General features: G+C 41.6%; 1 protein-coding gene across 2 annotated transcripts in view; it reads right to left on the reverse strand.

Annotated features, from left to right (window-relative positions):
- Positions 1-6,153: 6,153 nt before the first annotated feature.
- Positions 6,154-12,676, reverse strand: part of LOC115179293 (sodium channel protein type 2 subunit alpha) — a 37,182-nt gene continuing 30,659 nt past the window's right edge. For both annotated transcript variants that reach the window (XM_029740683.1, XM_029740684.1), the window contains exons 22-27: positions 11,991-12,266; positions 11,105-11,158; positions 10,736-10,873; positions 9,696-9,800; positions 9,187-9,457; positions 6,154-9,090 (exon numbers count right to left, since the gene is read on the reverse strand). In XM_029740683.1, the coding sequence (XP_029596543.1) occupies positions 7,925-9,090; positions 9,187-9,457; positions 9,696-9,800; positions 10,736-10,873; positions 11,105-11,158; positions 11,991-12,266 (2,010 nt within the window). In that variant the 3' untranslated portion in view covers positions 6,154-7,924. The remainder of the gene's footprint in view (positions 9,091-9,186; positions 9,458-9,695; positions 9,801-10,735; positions 10,874-11,104; positions 11,159-11,990; positions 12,267-12,676) is intronic.

Raw genomic sequence — 12,676 nt, forward strand, 5'->3', positions numbered from 1 at the left:
TCCTAAAATCTGATTTTAAACCTAACCTTAACCCTAAACGTAACCACACTGCTAACCCTAATGCCTAACCCTAACCTTAAAATCGAAAGCACATTTTTGTTATCATTAATTTTTATAATATAAACAATTTTGACTCAGCAGCTGGCCTATCTAAGGAGAAATCGCTCAGTTCTGCCTCCAGGACAAGACTTATAACAATAATTGTCAATCTGCCTTTCAGACAGACATGAACGGTAATGATATTACACGTCCCTGAAGAATAGCACACGGTCTGAGGTATCTGTGGGGACTGAGGAGCAGCAAAGCCAGGGGTCGTTCAATGGGCTGGCTGAGGCATCCTCTCTTGCCTGAGAACAAAAGGATCCACCAATTCTAGAGACTAACACCAGTCACTAGCATAATGTCAGGTAGACTTGTGGCAAGTTCAATGAAACTGGTTAGTGTGATAAGTGAAATTAGCATTCCTTTGCAGCAAGTATGCACATTTGGATTAATGTGCTGACCAACTTAATTAAAGGGATACTTCAGGATGTTGGCAATGAAGCCCTTTATTGACTTCCCCAGACCCAGTTGAACATTTTTGTGTCTCTGCATGTAGTTTGAAAGAAGTTGCTAACTAGCGTTAGCGCAATGACTGGAAGTCTGTGGTACCAGATGCTAGCTGTGACCATAGACTTCCAGTCATTGCACTAACACTAGTTAGCATTGGCTTGCAAAACTACCTCTAACTTCCTTTGTACTGGATGAAGGATGCAGGGACATAAAATGGTATCCACGAGTTCATCAGACTGGGGAAGTAGATAATGGTATTCATTGACAAAATCCTGAAGTATCTCTTTACCAGTGAAACTACATGATGTCAATATCAATTCATTTTCTGTACAGGAATAATGCTGTTTTTGACCTATCCTAGAAACTGGGTTGTCCATTTGATTGAATAGAACCTGAAGGACTGTGTTTTTTTTTTTTAACTCCTGATGAATGTACCTTTTTAAAGTGAACGATTAGGTTGCAAAGGCAAGCTGTGGGGTTTGGCCTCAGAAGGATCTTTGCACATTATTGCACACGCAGTTTCCATGTCCTGGATCTGAATGTCTTAACAGGTATTGGACAATGACTGTGAGAAATAGTTAGAATTAAACAATGATTCCTTATTTCGACAATATAACCCATGTGGAATGGGAAAATGAAAAGATCATCTGATTTGAGTTAAATGAATGAACTAAGATAGACGCTAGGGCTCGGACGATATCAGTAACGCGATACTTGTTGGTAGCGTGGCAAGGAAACAAAACACGAAGCGGATTTCACTTCTTTAGGAAAACAGCCCTGATGTTGGAAATGAACATTATGTTGTCACCCAGAGTCACATGGATTTATTTTCCATGCTATAGCACACATTATTTACATATAGCAGGTTTTTAAAAGACCAAAGAGTTTTGTCTGCTTCATGTAAAAAAAAAAAATTTGCCATGGAAAAAGTATTGCAATACTGGTATAGTCACAGCCTTAGTAGATTGAACTTTTATATGGAGTTAACTGGAAAATGTATATAGCTGCAGTTTATTTATGGCTATACAAAGTTTATGTAATATTATGTATGTTTTGATAATGAGAGCATGCTGTGGTTAGTATTGATGACAAATCAACACGATTTTGAGGTACTACAATTATTAAGCGTCGGTCTCGTGCTTATTTGTGTTGTCTCATAGATGTTGAATACTTTGCATGTATTTTGTTAAAAGGAAACACCCTGTTTAAATTATTATTATTTTTTTTATATACAGTGAGAATGTCAAAAGGAAACAAATTAAAGAGCATTTATACTTTACATTAGATTGGACAATACTCCAATATACTGTAGCCACAGACTTATAATCGTCTCTAGTCTTACCATTACATTTAGGTCCATTTTCAAAAGGACCATGAAACTTGGAAAATGTACGTCGTTTGAAATCGTTTTAAACGTCGTGCTCAATTTCATGAGACAAGCTATATTTTCAGTGCTGCTATTATGATTTGTTATCAAGTTTTATTGTCACATGCACAGGATACAGCAGGTGTAAAACAGTACAGAGAGAGCCTTAATTGGGGGCTCTTTCCCAAAAATGCGCAATAACGGTAGTAATACAGATAAGAAATAAAACATGTGAAATGCGACAGAAGAAAAAAAGAAAAGAAACAGGAGAATAGAGTTATATAACATTCTTATATACAGGTCAGTACGGTGCCAGTACTGTTATTACAGTGTGCAGGGGTACTGGAGTGATTGAGGAAGGAATGGACCTATTTCATCACAGCATGTTCTTTGTCTCCTCTCTCTTTTCTCTATGTACCCAGTCTCTTCATCTAGCCCCTTTAAGGTTCTCCTCGCTCTCTCTGTCTTTCTTGCTCTCTCACGCTCTCTTCCTCTTGCTCTCATGACCTCTCTCTCCTCTCTCCCATCATATCACGTCAGCCAATGAGGTGGTGTGCAGCGTAAGGGTGCCAAAGCGTTCATGTTCAGGTGATCTATAGTGAAGTAAGCTACGTCTGTACCAGTCTCTGCTATTCTGCTGTAGATATGATTTGCTAGTCTATATTGTGGCCAATGTGAAACTGGGTATTTTATTGTGGTTTATTCTCACAGCAGTCTGTTGTGTCATGAAGGCCTTGAAGTTCACAGAGCTCATGTTGTTTTTGATTTTGTCCCAAATGGCATCTTATTCCCTATATAGTGCACTTCTTTTGAACAAGGAAGTAGTACCATTATAGGGTATTTGGGACACAGCCTTCCTGTTCTGTTTAGTTTTGTTCCAGAATGTCTCTTTGTTTATCACGACTGCCTACAACTGGGGGCCTAAAATAGATATTCTCTGTTTGTCTCTTCTTTTTTACACCACCATTTGTTCCTTTTCCACAAACATCAGACTTTGAGAATAAATAACCAATGGAATAATCGTGTCCCTTGTCAATCATTTTGGTTGTGGATTAATATGACCTTCACATTTTGTCAAGATGAATCATACATATCAGAAATGTAATGTATTGTTGGAATTATTAAAGGAAGACAAAATGTACATCCTAAATAAACATAAATATGTCTGTTTCAGTTTATAGTGTATTTAAAAAAAGTCTATGTCAACACCCATTTTTTAGTTCCAAATGTAGCCTCTGAAATCCCTAGAGAAAACCAGTGCCATGTTGTCTGTCCCGCCCACAGAGTCAGAGTGAGATGGATTCTCTGGAATGTGTCTGTTTCCCAGGGTAACACATAGCTAAGACTGCTGTCTTGCGCGCAAGACCTCTACATTATGTAATGAATTTGAGGAGTTCTTTCAGTATTGTCTCAGCAGCTGATTATTCCAGGATGTACAGTGCCTTTGGAAAGTAGTCAGACGCCTAAATTCTTTCCACATTTTGTTAGGTTACAGCCTTATTCTAAAAGTGATAAAAAAAAAACAGTTTTCCTCATCAATCTACACACACATAATGACAAAGAAAAAAACGTTTTTTAGGCTCTGTCTGGGCCACTCAAGGACATACAGAGAGTTTGTCCTGAAGCCACTCCTGCGTTGTCTTGGCTGTGTGCTTAGGGTCGTTGTCCTGTTGGAAGGTGAACCTTCGCCCCCCAGTCTGAGGTCCTGAACGCTCTGGAGAAGGTTTTCACCAAGGATCTCTCTGTGCTTTGCTCTGTTCATCTTTGCCTCGATCCTGACTGGTCTCCCAGTCCCTGCCGCTGAAAAACACCCCCACAGCATGATGCTGTCACCACCATGCTTCACTGTAGGGATTCTGCCAGGTTTTCTCCAGACGTGATGCTTGGCATTCAGGCCAAAGAGTTGAATCTTGGTTTCATCAGACCAGAGAATCTTGTTCCTCATGGTCTGAGAGTCTTTAGGTGCATTTTGGCAAACCAAGTGGGCTGTCATATGCCTTTTACTTTGGTGTGGCTTCTGTCTGGCCACTCTACCATAAAGGCATGATTGGTGGAGTGCTGCAGAGATGGTTGTCCTTCTGGAAGGTTCTTCCATCTCCACAGAGGAACTCTAGACCTCTGTCAGTGACCATTGGGTTCTTGGTCACCTCCCTGACCAAGGCCCTTCTCCCCCGATTGCTCAGTTTGGCCAGGCAGCTAGCTCTAGGAAGATTCTTGGTGGTTCCAAACTTCTTCCATTTAAGAATGATGAAGGCCATGGTGTTCTTGGTGTCCTTCAATGCTGCAGAAATTGTTTGGTACCCCTCCTCAGATCTGTGCCTCAACATAATCCTGTCTCGGAGCTCTTCTGACAATTCCGTCGACCTCGTGGCTTGGTTTTTGCTCTGACATGCACTGTCAACTATGGGACCTTATATAGACAGGTGTGTGCCTTTTCAAATCATATCCAATCAATTGAATTTACCACAGGTGGACTCCAATCATATTGCAGAAACATCTCAAGGATGATCAATGGAAACATGAGTCTCATAGCAAAGGGTCTGAATACGTATGTAAATAAGGTATTTCAGTTTATGTTTAATGTATTTTCAAAAATGTCTGTTTTTGCTTTGTCATTATGTGGTATTGTGTGTAGATTGCTGAGGATTTTTTTTTTTTTAATCAATTTTTGAATAAGGCTGTATGTGGAAAAAGTCAAGGGGTCTGAATACTTTCTGAAGGCACTGTATGTATTGTTATTTAGTATAAAGTCAGTTATAGTTAATACGATTCTGTTCTTGTTCATACCTTCAAAAGTAGTGATTGTAGTGAATTGAGAAATATTCAGAAAATACATTAGGAACAAGGTCTTAGTTTTAAACTGACTGTCAAATCAAAGTCTTTAGATGTCACTCCCATGGTATACCTCTATACCTGGATAATTGACAACAGATTTAATCATGACTAAATTATGGATTAATGAGGAGTTAAGTAACAACACTGAAATAATAATTATTACATTCAAATATTCTTAAAATTACATAATACAAGTACAATAAATTATAATAGGTTGTACGGTTTGACTCAATGGAACTTGATGACAAAACCAAAATTCCCTTGCTTACTGTGTTTGCCTATGGGGGGTTATTGTTTATTGCCCATTTGTGCTGTTGCTGAGCAACTATTGCTAGGTAATCATGGAAATTATTCTCAAGAGTTCAACAGACATAATAACCTACTATAATGACATAATTTGAGTACTTAATTGAGCACATAAGTTCAGCCTACTGCGTGATTTGAGCCAGTCAACAAGCACTCATAGAGCATGTTTATTGAAAAGCTCATTGAAATCAGCCAGAAGTGCTACCCAGACTGGTCGTGTGTTTCCCCACCTCTAGGTGGAACCACTGACCTTGTTTTGCAGGGAGTCCTCTCTTTGGTGGCAGGCAGGTTAGGGTAGAAGGTGGTCCTGTATGTTCCTGTATGGGACCTTGTCATGGCTCACTGCCCATGGGTGTGTATTAAACTAACATTTACTCAAACAGACTCCCACTGCAGCAGGTGCTGAGCACACAAAGGATTGTATGGATTAAAGCACAGGGATATGAAGGCAGTTCATCGATACTATGCATATACTATAATACTGTACAGTATAATAAGTGTATTATATGGCTTCTGATCGTGGTGTTTATTTCTGATGCAGGGAAGGAGGGAAGGAAAGGGGTTGGGAAGGGTATGCCTGCTCGCAACAAGGTATTGTGGGTAGGCATTTGGGAAACACTACTGATCAATCAAAAGCGGGGGAGCTGTGATGTAAGGTTGCCAAGCAACAGCAGGGGAGAATCTGGCTGCAGGTTCAGCAAAGTGTTTTGAGGCGGTAAGGGTGGGGGTAATCTCAATCTGTCTCCCTCTGTATACAGCTCATATACAGTATGTCTCCCAGCTGCCTATTGACCATTCAACATGCTAACAATAGATTGCATAATGCAACAGTTTAATCTGACTGAAAATATTCTGTGTACAAAGTATGCTTTCCAAAATCGGTTTTATTTTAGAAATCTTGATTTTGTGTTTTGTGGTCACATCTTTGGTTCTAACAAAAATGTCACTCGTCACACATTTGAAAATGTATACATTTCAGTGTAACATGAAATTCAACCACATGGATGATCCCTTCAATCAAATATCCAGCAATATCCAGCAATCGTCATACTTTCTGATAGAGCATAGCTTAAAAGAGGAAGGTAACAAATGTGTAAAAACAAATATGTTCTTTATTCTTTTGAACGTTTTCATTCATGTTAGCAGGTGAGCTGATACTAGTCCTGACCTGCATGCCCTTCACTAACACAGTACCCCAAGGAAAAATGGCTGCCGATTGCTTTATGGATCATATCTACAGAAATGTGGACCGTACAAGTGTTTCATGTGTCAATGTGTGCAGAATGTAAAACAAGTTGTAGAAAAATGGCAACCTAAACTTTACTTTAAAAAGCAACAGTAGCTACAGTAGAAGCGCTATTTATAATCCTTGTAATACAAGTAAACTGTAGAGCCCAGTCACACACACTTGCAGGCACACACACGCTCACATAATACCCATTGGGGTGGCCATAAAAAGATAAAAAGTGCTCTTACATCAAATGGAAGTGTTATGCATACTGTGGGTCCATATAGCACACCATACTATTTATAAATCAAACCAAATCACTATGTTGAAAGAATCTGGCTTTGAATTCAAATCATTCATGAACTATGAGTACAGAAAGCAGTACAGATGAGTGGTAAACTCAACGCCAGGTGTCATATGCACATATTATAATGGACTTAGACACCGTTGGAAGAAGACCATCAACGTGTTCCCTTTATTATATTTTTGTTAGTCATCTTTCTTTACAAGAGCGTTTCGACAGAAACAAGGAGTGGAGAGAGAGAGAGAGAGAGAGAGAGAGAGAGATTGAAATGCATCTTTCGGACACATTGCTTTGTGACAATGAAGGTCTACGAAAATGAAGAAGATCTCATTGAATCCCTCTCAATGAATCTGTTGACGTACATTCAGGATCTCTGCGTCCGTGGGCGTGTTCATAGAAACAGCGTGGGGAAAACAATAGCAATTCATATAGAGGTACAAGATATATCTTTGCCAAGTGTCACCGATGATAGGTTGTGGAATTAAGCTTGTGCATAAGGTAATGTTCACGTGATAAATAACCTTGCCTGAGACCTGAAGACCTGGGTTAGCTCCCCGAGCTAAGTCTCAGACCTTACCTCAGCGGGCTAGCACAGTCTTGTGGTGTGCAGGAGACCCGGTTAGTTACATATACAGTATCTATGCTTCTTCCCAGAGGGATACACGAAAACTGCGGCCTGAGCACAAAGAGTTCTGGGAGTAACAAAACGTATGTGGCGTTAGTATTGGAACATGGATTTGTTTAGTCGCTGAGTTTTGCTGTACTTGGTCTTTTTACAACCGTGAAAAGCAGTGGACACATTCTCACAATTACACGATAAAACATTCCTTACCATTAAAAAAAAGAAATTACACAAAAATGCAAGAACCTTAAGTAACACGGCGATCGTTATTCAAGACACTGGATGTATGATGGTAGCAGCAGCACTAGCTACAGAAAACTTCACAGTATACACAAGTGTGTCAGATAGTAACACTCAACAGAAAATTACAAGCGGTTTCGCAACAGCTTTTTGAGTTGCCGTCTTTCACTTACTCCTGGCAGTGATACATAACAAGTGGCTATATTCCCCTGCCTTGTAACTATGTAACCCCCTGGAACAGTCCCCTTAAATGGCTCCAAACCTGCTCCCTGGCCTCAGCTTTAGCTAGCTACATATCAGTTTGGCCTAGCACCCAACACCAACACACCCTACACCAACACATTAGCATTTAGCATACATCGATAATCCAAAACTGTAAACAAGTTTTCCTTCAAAGCAAACGTCTTAGTACTCATAATTTCTCCTTTCGTTCACTTATTTATTTCGCTCTCTTAGATCTTTCTCTCTGTCCTATTTCTCCCTCTGTTCTTTCTCATATTTGTCCTTTTCCGACTTTGTGGCACTGTTGTACGAAGGCAGCGAGGCGGTGGAGGACATCATGTCCATTTTCTCTGTGGAGGTGGAGTTGTCCGCAAACTTCCCTATCACCAACACCTCCTTGTCCTCCAGCTCGCACATCATGCTGCCTTTAGGCTGCTCCTTGTAGAGCTCTGCTGCTTTCTTCCGGGAGAGTCGGGCCAGGTAGCGCCTGAAGGACCTCTGGATCACCACGGCAGACATGTCTTCCTGCTTGCGCCGCAGGGTACTGGTGATGGGTTCGTAGGAGACTTTGGAGGGGTTGGAGGCCATGAAGCGCTCCTCCATCTGGCCCCGGAGGAGGTCCAAGCCTTCGCCCTCTCCCAGGACACGCTTGGTGAAGGCAAACAGGATGTCAAGGCAGTGGATGCGCTCCCCGCTGACCATGGGCAGATCCATTTTGATCAGCTGGATGTGGTTGGGCTTGGCCATTCGCAGCGGCGGGTCCAACGCGTCTGCAAAGTCCGACAGCTTGTCGTACTCCACGAACTGTGTGGCGTCCGGGTCGAAGCGCTCCCACACCTCGTAGAACATCTCAAAGTCGTCCTCGCTCAGCGGCTCGGCCGACTCCTCGGTGGCCACGCTGAAGTTCTCCAGGATGACAGCGATGTACATGTTGACCACGATGAGGAAACAGATGATGATGTAGCTGACAAAGAAGAACATAGCCACTGGCGGGTTGCCGCAGTTTCCCCGGTACAAGGTGCCCGGGTGCTCCATCTGGCTGTCACAGTCGGGCTCCTTCTTGTTGAGGATGGGCGCAAGGAGGCCGTCCCAGCCCGCCGACGTGGTGATCTGGAACAGGCAGAGCATGCTGTTGCCAAACGTCTCGAAGTTGAACATGTCGTCGATTCCCGCCTCGTGCTTGACGTAGGCGAAGTTGGACATGCCGAAGATGGCGTAGATGAACATGACCAGGAAGAGCAGGAGGCCAATGTTAAACAGGGCAGGAAGTGACATCATCAAGGCAAACAAAAGCGTCCGGATGCCCTTGGCGCCCTTGATGAGACGGAGGATGCGGCCGATTCTGGCAAGGCGGATGACTCGGAATAACGTTGGGGAAACAAAGTACTTCTCAATCAATTCTGATAAAAACATACCTGTAATGACAGAGACAAAACCCCACCAATTAAACACATAGAATTTCTCAGTTACAACTTTTGATTCAAACGACTATGAAGAGTCGGGGTTCTTACCTACGATAGAAAGGATGACAACGACAAAGTCAAACACGTTCCAGCCAATGGTAAAGTAGTAATGGCGGAGGGATATCATTTTGAGCGTACACTCCCCAGTGAAGAGCACTATAAAGACAAAGTTAATCCAGTGCAGGACATTTTCCCTCTCTGGTGTCTGGTCATCCTCTTCCACCATCATAGTGACCATGTTGAGGCAGATGAGGATCATGATGACAATGTCAAAAGCCTGCTTCGTTACGAAGTCAAACACACAGCCTTGGAATGCATTCTAGAATGGAAAGACAGACGAAGGGAGAGAGAGAAACAGAGGTAGAGTGCGATATAACGATATATATTTTTAATGATCATTACAGTGAGAATTCAAATAAATATTGATTTACAATTTTTGTTATTTTGCTTTGAGAAATCAGTCTTAAATATTCATTCTTAATCAGTCTTAAATATTGAGCTACTGCTTGGTTGAATGGTTATTGTAATATCAATATGTGTCAATATCAGTGTCAAACCGTTGGCCTGGGAATAGGCTTCTGGGGTTTCTTGGAGCCGAGCTTCTTCATGGCATTGTAGTATTTCTTCTGTTCCTCTGTCATGAAGATGTCCTGACCTCCAAAGTAAAGGGAACAATACAAAACCTGGTAAAAACCTAACACACGTACAGCCAGAGCGTCTGTCTGTCTGTCTGTCTGTCTGTCTGTCTGTCTGTCTGTCTGTCTGTCTGTCTGTCTGTCTGTCTGTCTGTCTGTCTGTCTGTCTGTCTGTCTGTCTGTCTGTCTGTCTGTCTGTCTGTCTGTCTGAGTTTATTCCGGTCATTGTTAGCTCAGGGCAAGGCACGCTTTTCAGATCTCTCTCTCTCTTTCTCATCCCTCTCTTCTCTCGATATCTCATGCTATTTTACGCTCTCTCCTCTTTCTCCTTGATCTTTCTTTCTTTCTTTTTCTCTTGTCTCCTCTGTCTCTGTATTATGGAGCCTGTATTCACAGTGTTAGCTCTCTTAACAACTGGAAGGTGAATGTGTGTGTGTGTGTGTGTGTGTGTGTGTGTGTGTGTGTGTGTGTGTGTTTGACTCATATGCCTGCTGTATTCTGAATAATCTCTCAGCTAGCAGCAAGCAGGTTTAAAAAAAACACTGTGCTATCAATATCGCAGTGTATACGAACACCTGGTCACTACTGCACACCTAATCAAATGGCAACCCAGAGTATTTGCATTGCCCCCGCCCCCCCTCCCCCCCTCCCCCTCTTTTACACCGCTGCTACTCTCTGTTGTTATCATCTATGCATAGTCACTTTAATAACTCTACCTTCATGTGTATATTACCTCAACTAACCGGTGCCCCCGCACATTGACTCTGTACCGGTATCCCCCTGCATATAGTCTCGCTATTGTTATTTTACTGCTGCTCTTTACTTACTTGTTTCTTTTATTTCTTATTCTTATTCGTTTAAAAAAACTGCTTTGTTGTTTAGGGGCTCGTAAGTAAGGATTTCACTGTAAGGTCTACACCTGTGGTAATAAGATTGGATTTGATTTGATATTGAATACGTATCTTTTTCTTCTGTTGGTTGAAGTTGTCAATGATGACACCAATGAAGAGGTTGAGAGTGAAGAAGGAGCCAAAGATGATGAAGATGACGAAGTACAGATACATGTAGAGGTTCTGTTCATATTGGGGCTGAAGTTCCACCTGAAACACAGACAAGAAAGATATACAGTAAAATGTCTAATTATTGCACATTTTCCACCATATTCAAGTCAAACCCTTCTTTACAGGTCAAAACACATTTTTTTATGAAAGCCATAAAAACACCAACATTCCAATAAAAAAAAGGTCAACTCAAAACCTTAAATGCAAGAGTCAACCTGACTTTAAACTGTCAGCCATTCTCCATGACCAGAGCCCCAAAGAAACACTTACATTACGAGAGTCCACAGCTGCGTACATGATGTCCATCCAACCTTTGAACGTTGCCTAGGAGCAGAGAACAGAGAACGGAATGAGTTACTCTCTGAGGGGTCACTCTCGAGGGATTACTTACATCTGACTTCCCTGTTCCCTTGCTGCAGCCTTGCAGTCAGGCTCCGCTCCACTACTTTTAGTTAAGGAGAGCTATTTTGGTAGCAGGTAGAAAATATGAAATGAACAGTCTCAATAGTCTGTGAAAGGTGCTAAGCTACAGCTGAAGTCAGAAGTTAACATACACCTTATCCAAATACATTTAAACTCAGTTTTTCACAATTCCTGACATGTAATCCTAGTAAAAATTCCCTGTCTTATGTCAGTTAGGATCACCAATTTATTTTAAGAATGTGAAATGTCAGAATAATAGTAGAGAGAATTATTTATTTCAGCTTTTATTTCTTTCATAACATTCCCAGTGGGTCAGAAGTTTACATACACTCAATTAGTATTTGGTAGCATTGCCTTTAAATTGTTTAACTTGGGTCAAACATTTGGGGTAGCCTTCCACAAGCTTCCTACAATAAGTTGGGTGAATTTTGGCCCATTCCTCCTGACAGAGCTGGTGTAACTGAGTCAGGTTTGTAGGCCTCCTTGCTCGCATACGCTTTTTCAGTTCTGCCACACATTGTCTATAGGATGGAGGTCAGGGCTTTGTGATGGTCACTCCAATACCTTGACTTTGTTGGAAAGTGCAGGTTTTCCTAATGTTTTGTTCACTCAATGTAAATTAACATTATATGCACATTTCATAATAACTACACTTTTAAACCAGATTTAAAGCATAATCTTCCTGAACAATGTAAAACGGCAACAAACAACTGACCCTGCCTGCCCCACTCACCACTTGCAACAAGGCCAAGTACCCAGCCCCGACATTATCAAAGTTGATCTTGACATTCTTCCATCGGGCGCTGTCATTGGCCAGGGCCAGACAGTCGCTCTTGTTGTTGACCACCTCGATGGGAAAGGTCTCGTCGTTGGTGGTGTTGACGCAGTAATAGTACTTCCCTGCGAAGAGATTGACGCCCATGATGCTGAAGATGAGCCAGAAGATGAGGCACACCAGCAGCACGTTCATGATGGATGGAATGGCGCCCAGGAGGGCGTTCACCACCACCTGTCAATCAAAGATGACACGGTTAGAGCGCTCGATCAAACCGGTTCTCTGAGGTTTCTCTGGATAGGACTAGAAAGTAATGTGACCAAGTTGTTGAGTGAGATAAAGTTGAAGCTGAAATGCACGCTCTTGTTGCTCAAGAAAACATGTCTTTCTAGGCTTATCCAAGAAACCTGGTTACCATAGATGATAACATATGTAATAATAATATAATCATATATGTATAGGAAGGGTTAATAGCGCTGATAATATGGAGATATTGTGTTATGTTTAGGAACACATGAGAATATGTGTACAGTATTTTCACTGTGTTATTTTCAGTACAAAGCATGTTACTAGCACTATCACAGAGGGTTAACAAGAGTTTGACAGTTAACTATTTGAGGAAAGGAAAAGGGAGGAAACGCTCT

Source organism: Salmo trutta, chromosome 39, assembly GCF_901001165.1.
Source record: "Salmo trutta chromosome 39, fSalTru1.1, whole genome shotgun sequence".
NCBI lineage: Eukaryota > Metazoa > Chordata > Actinopteri > Salmoniformes > Salmonidae > Salmo > Salmo trutta.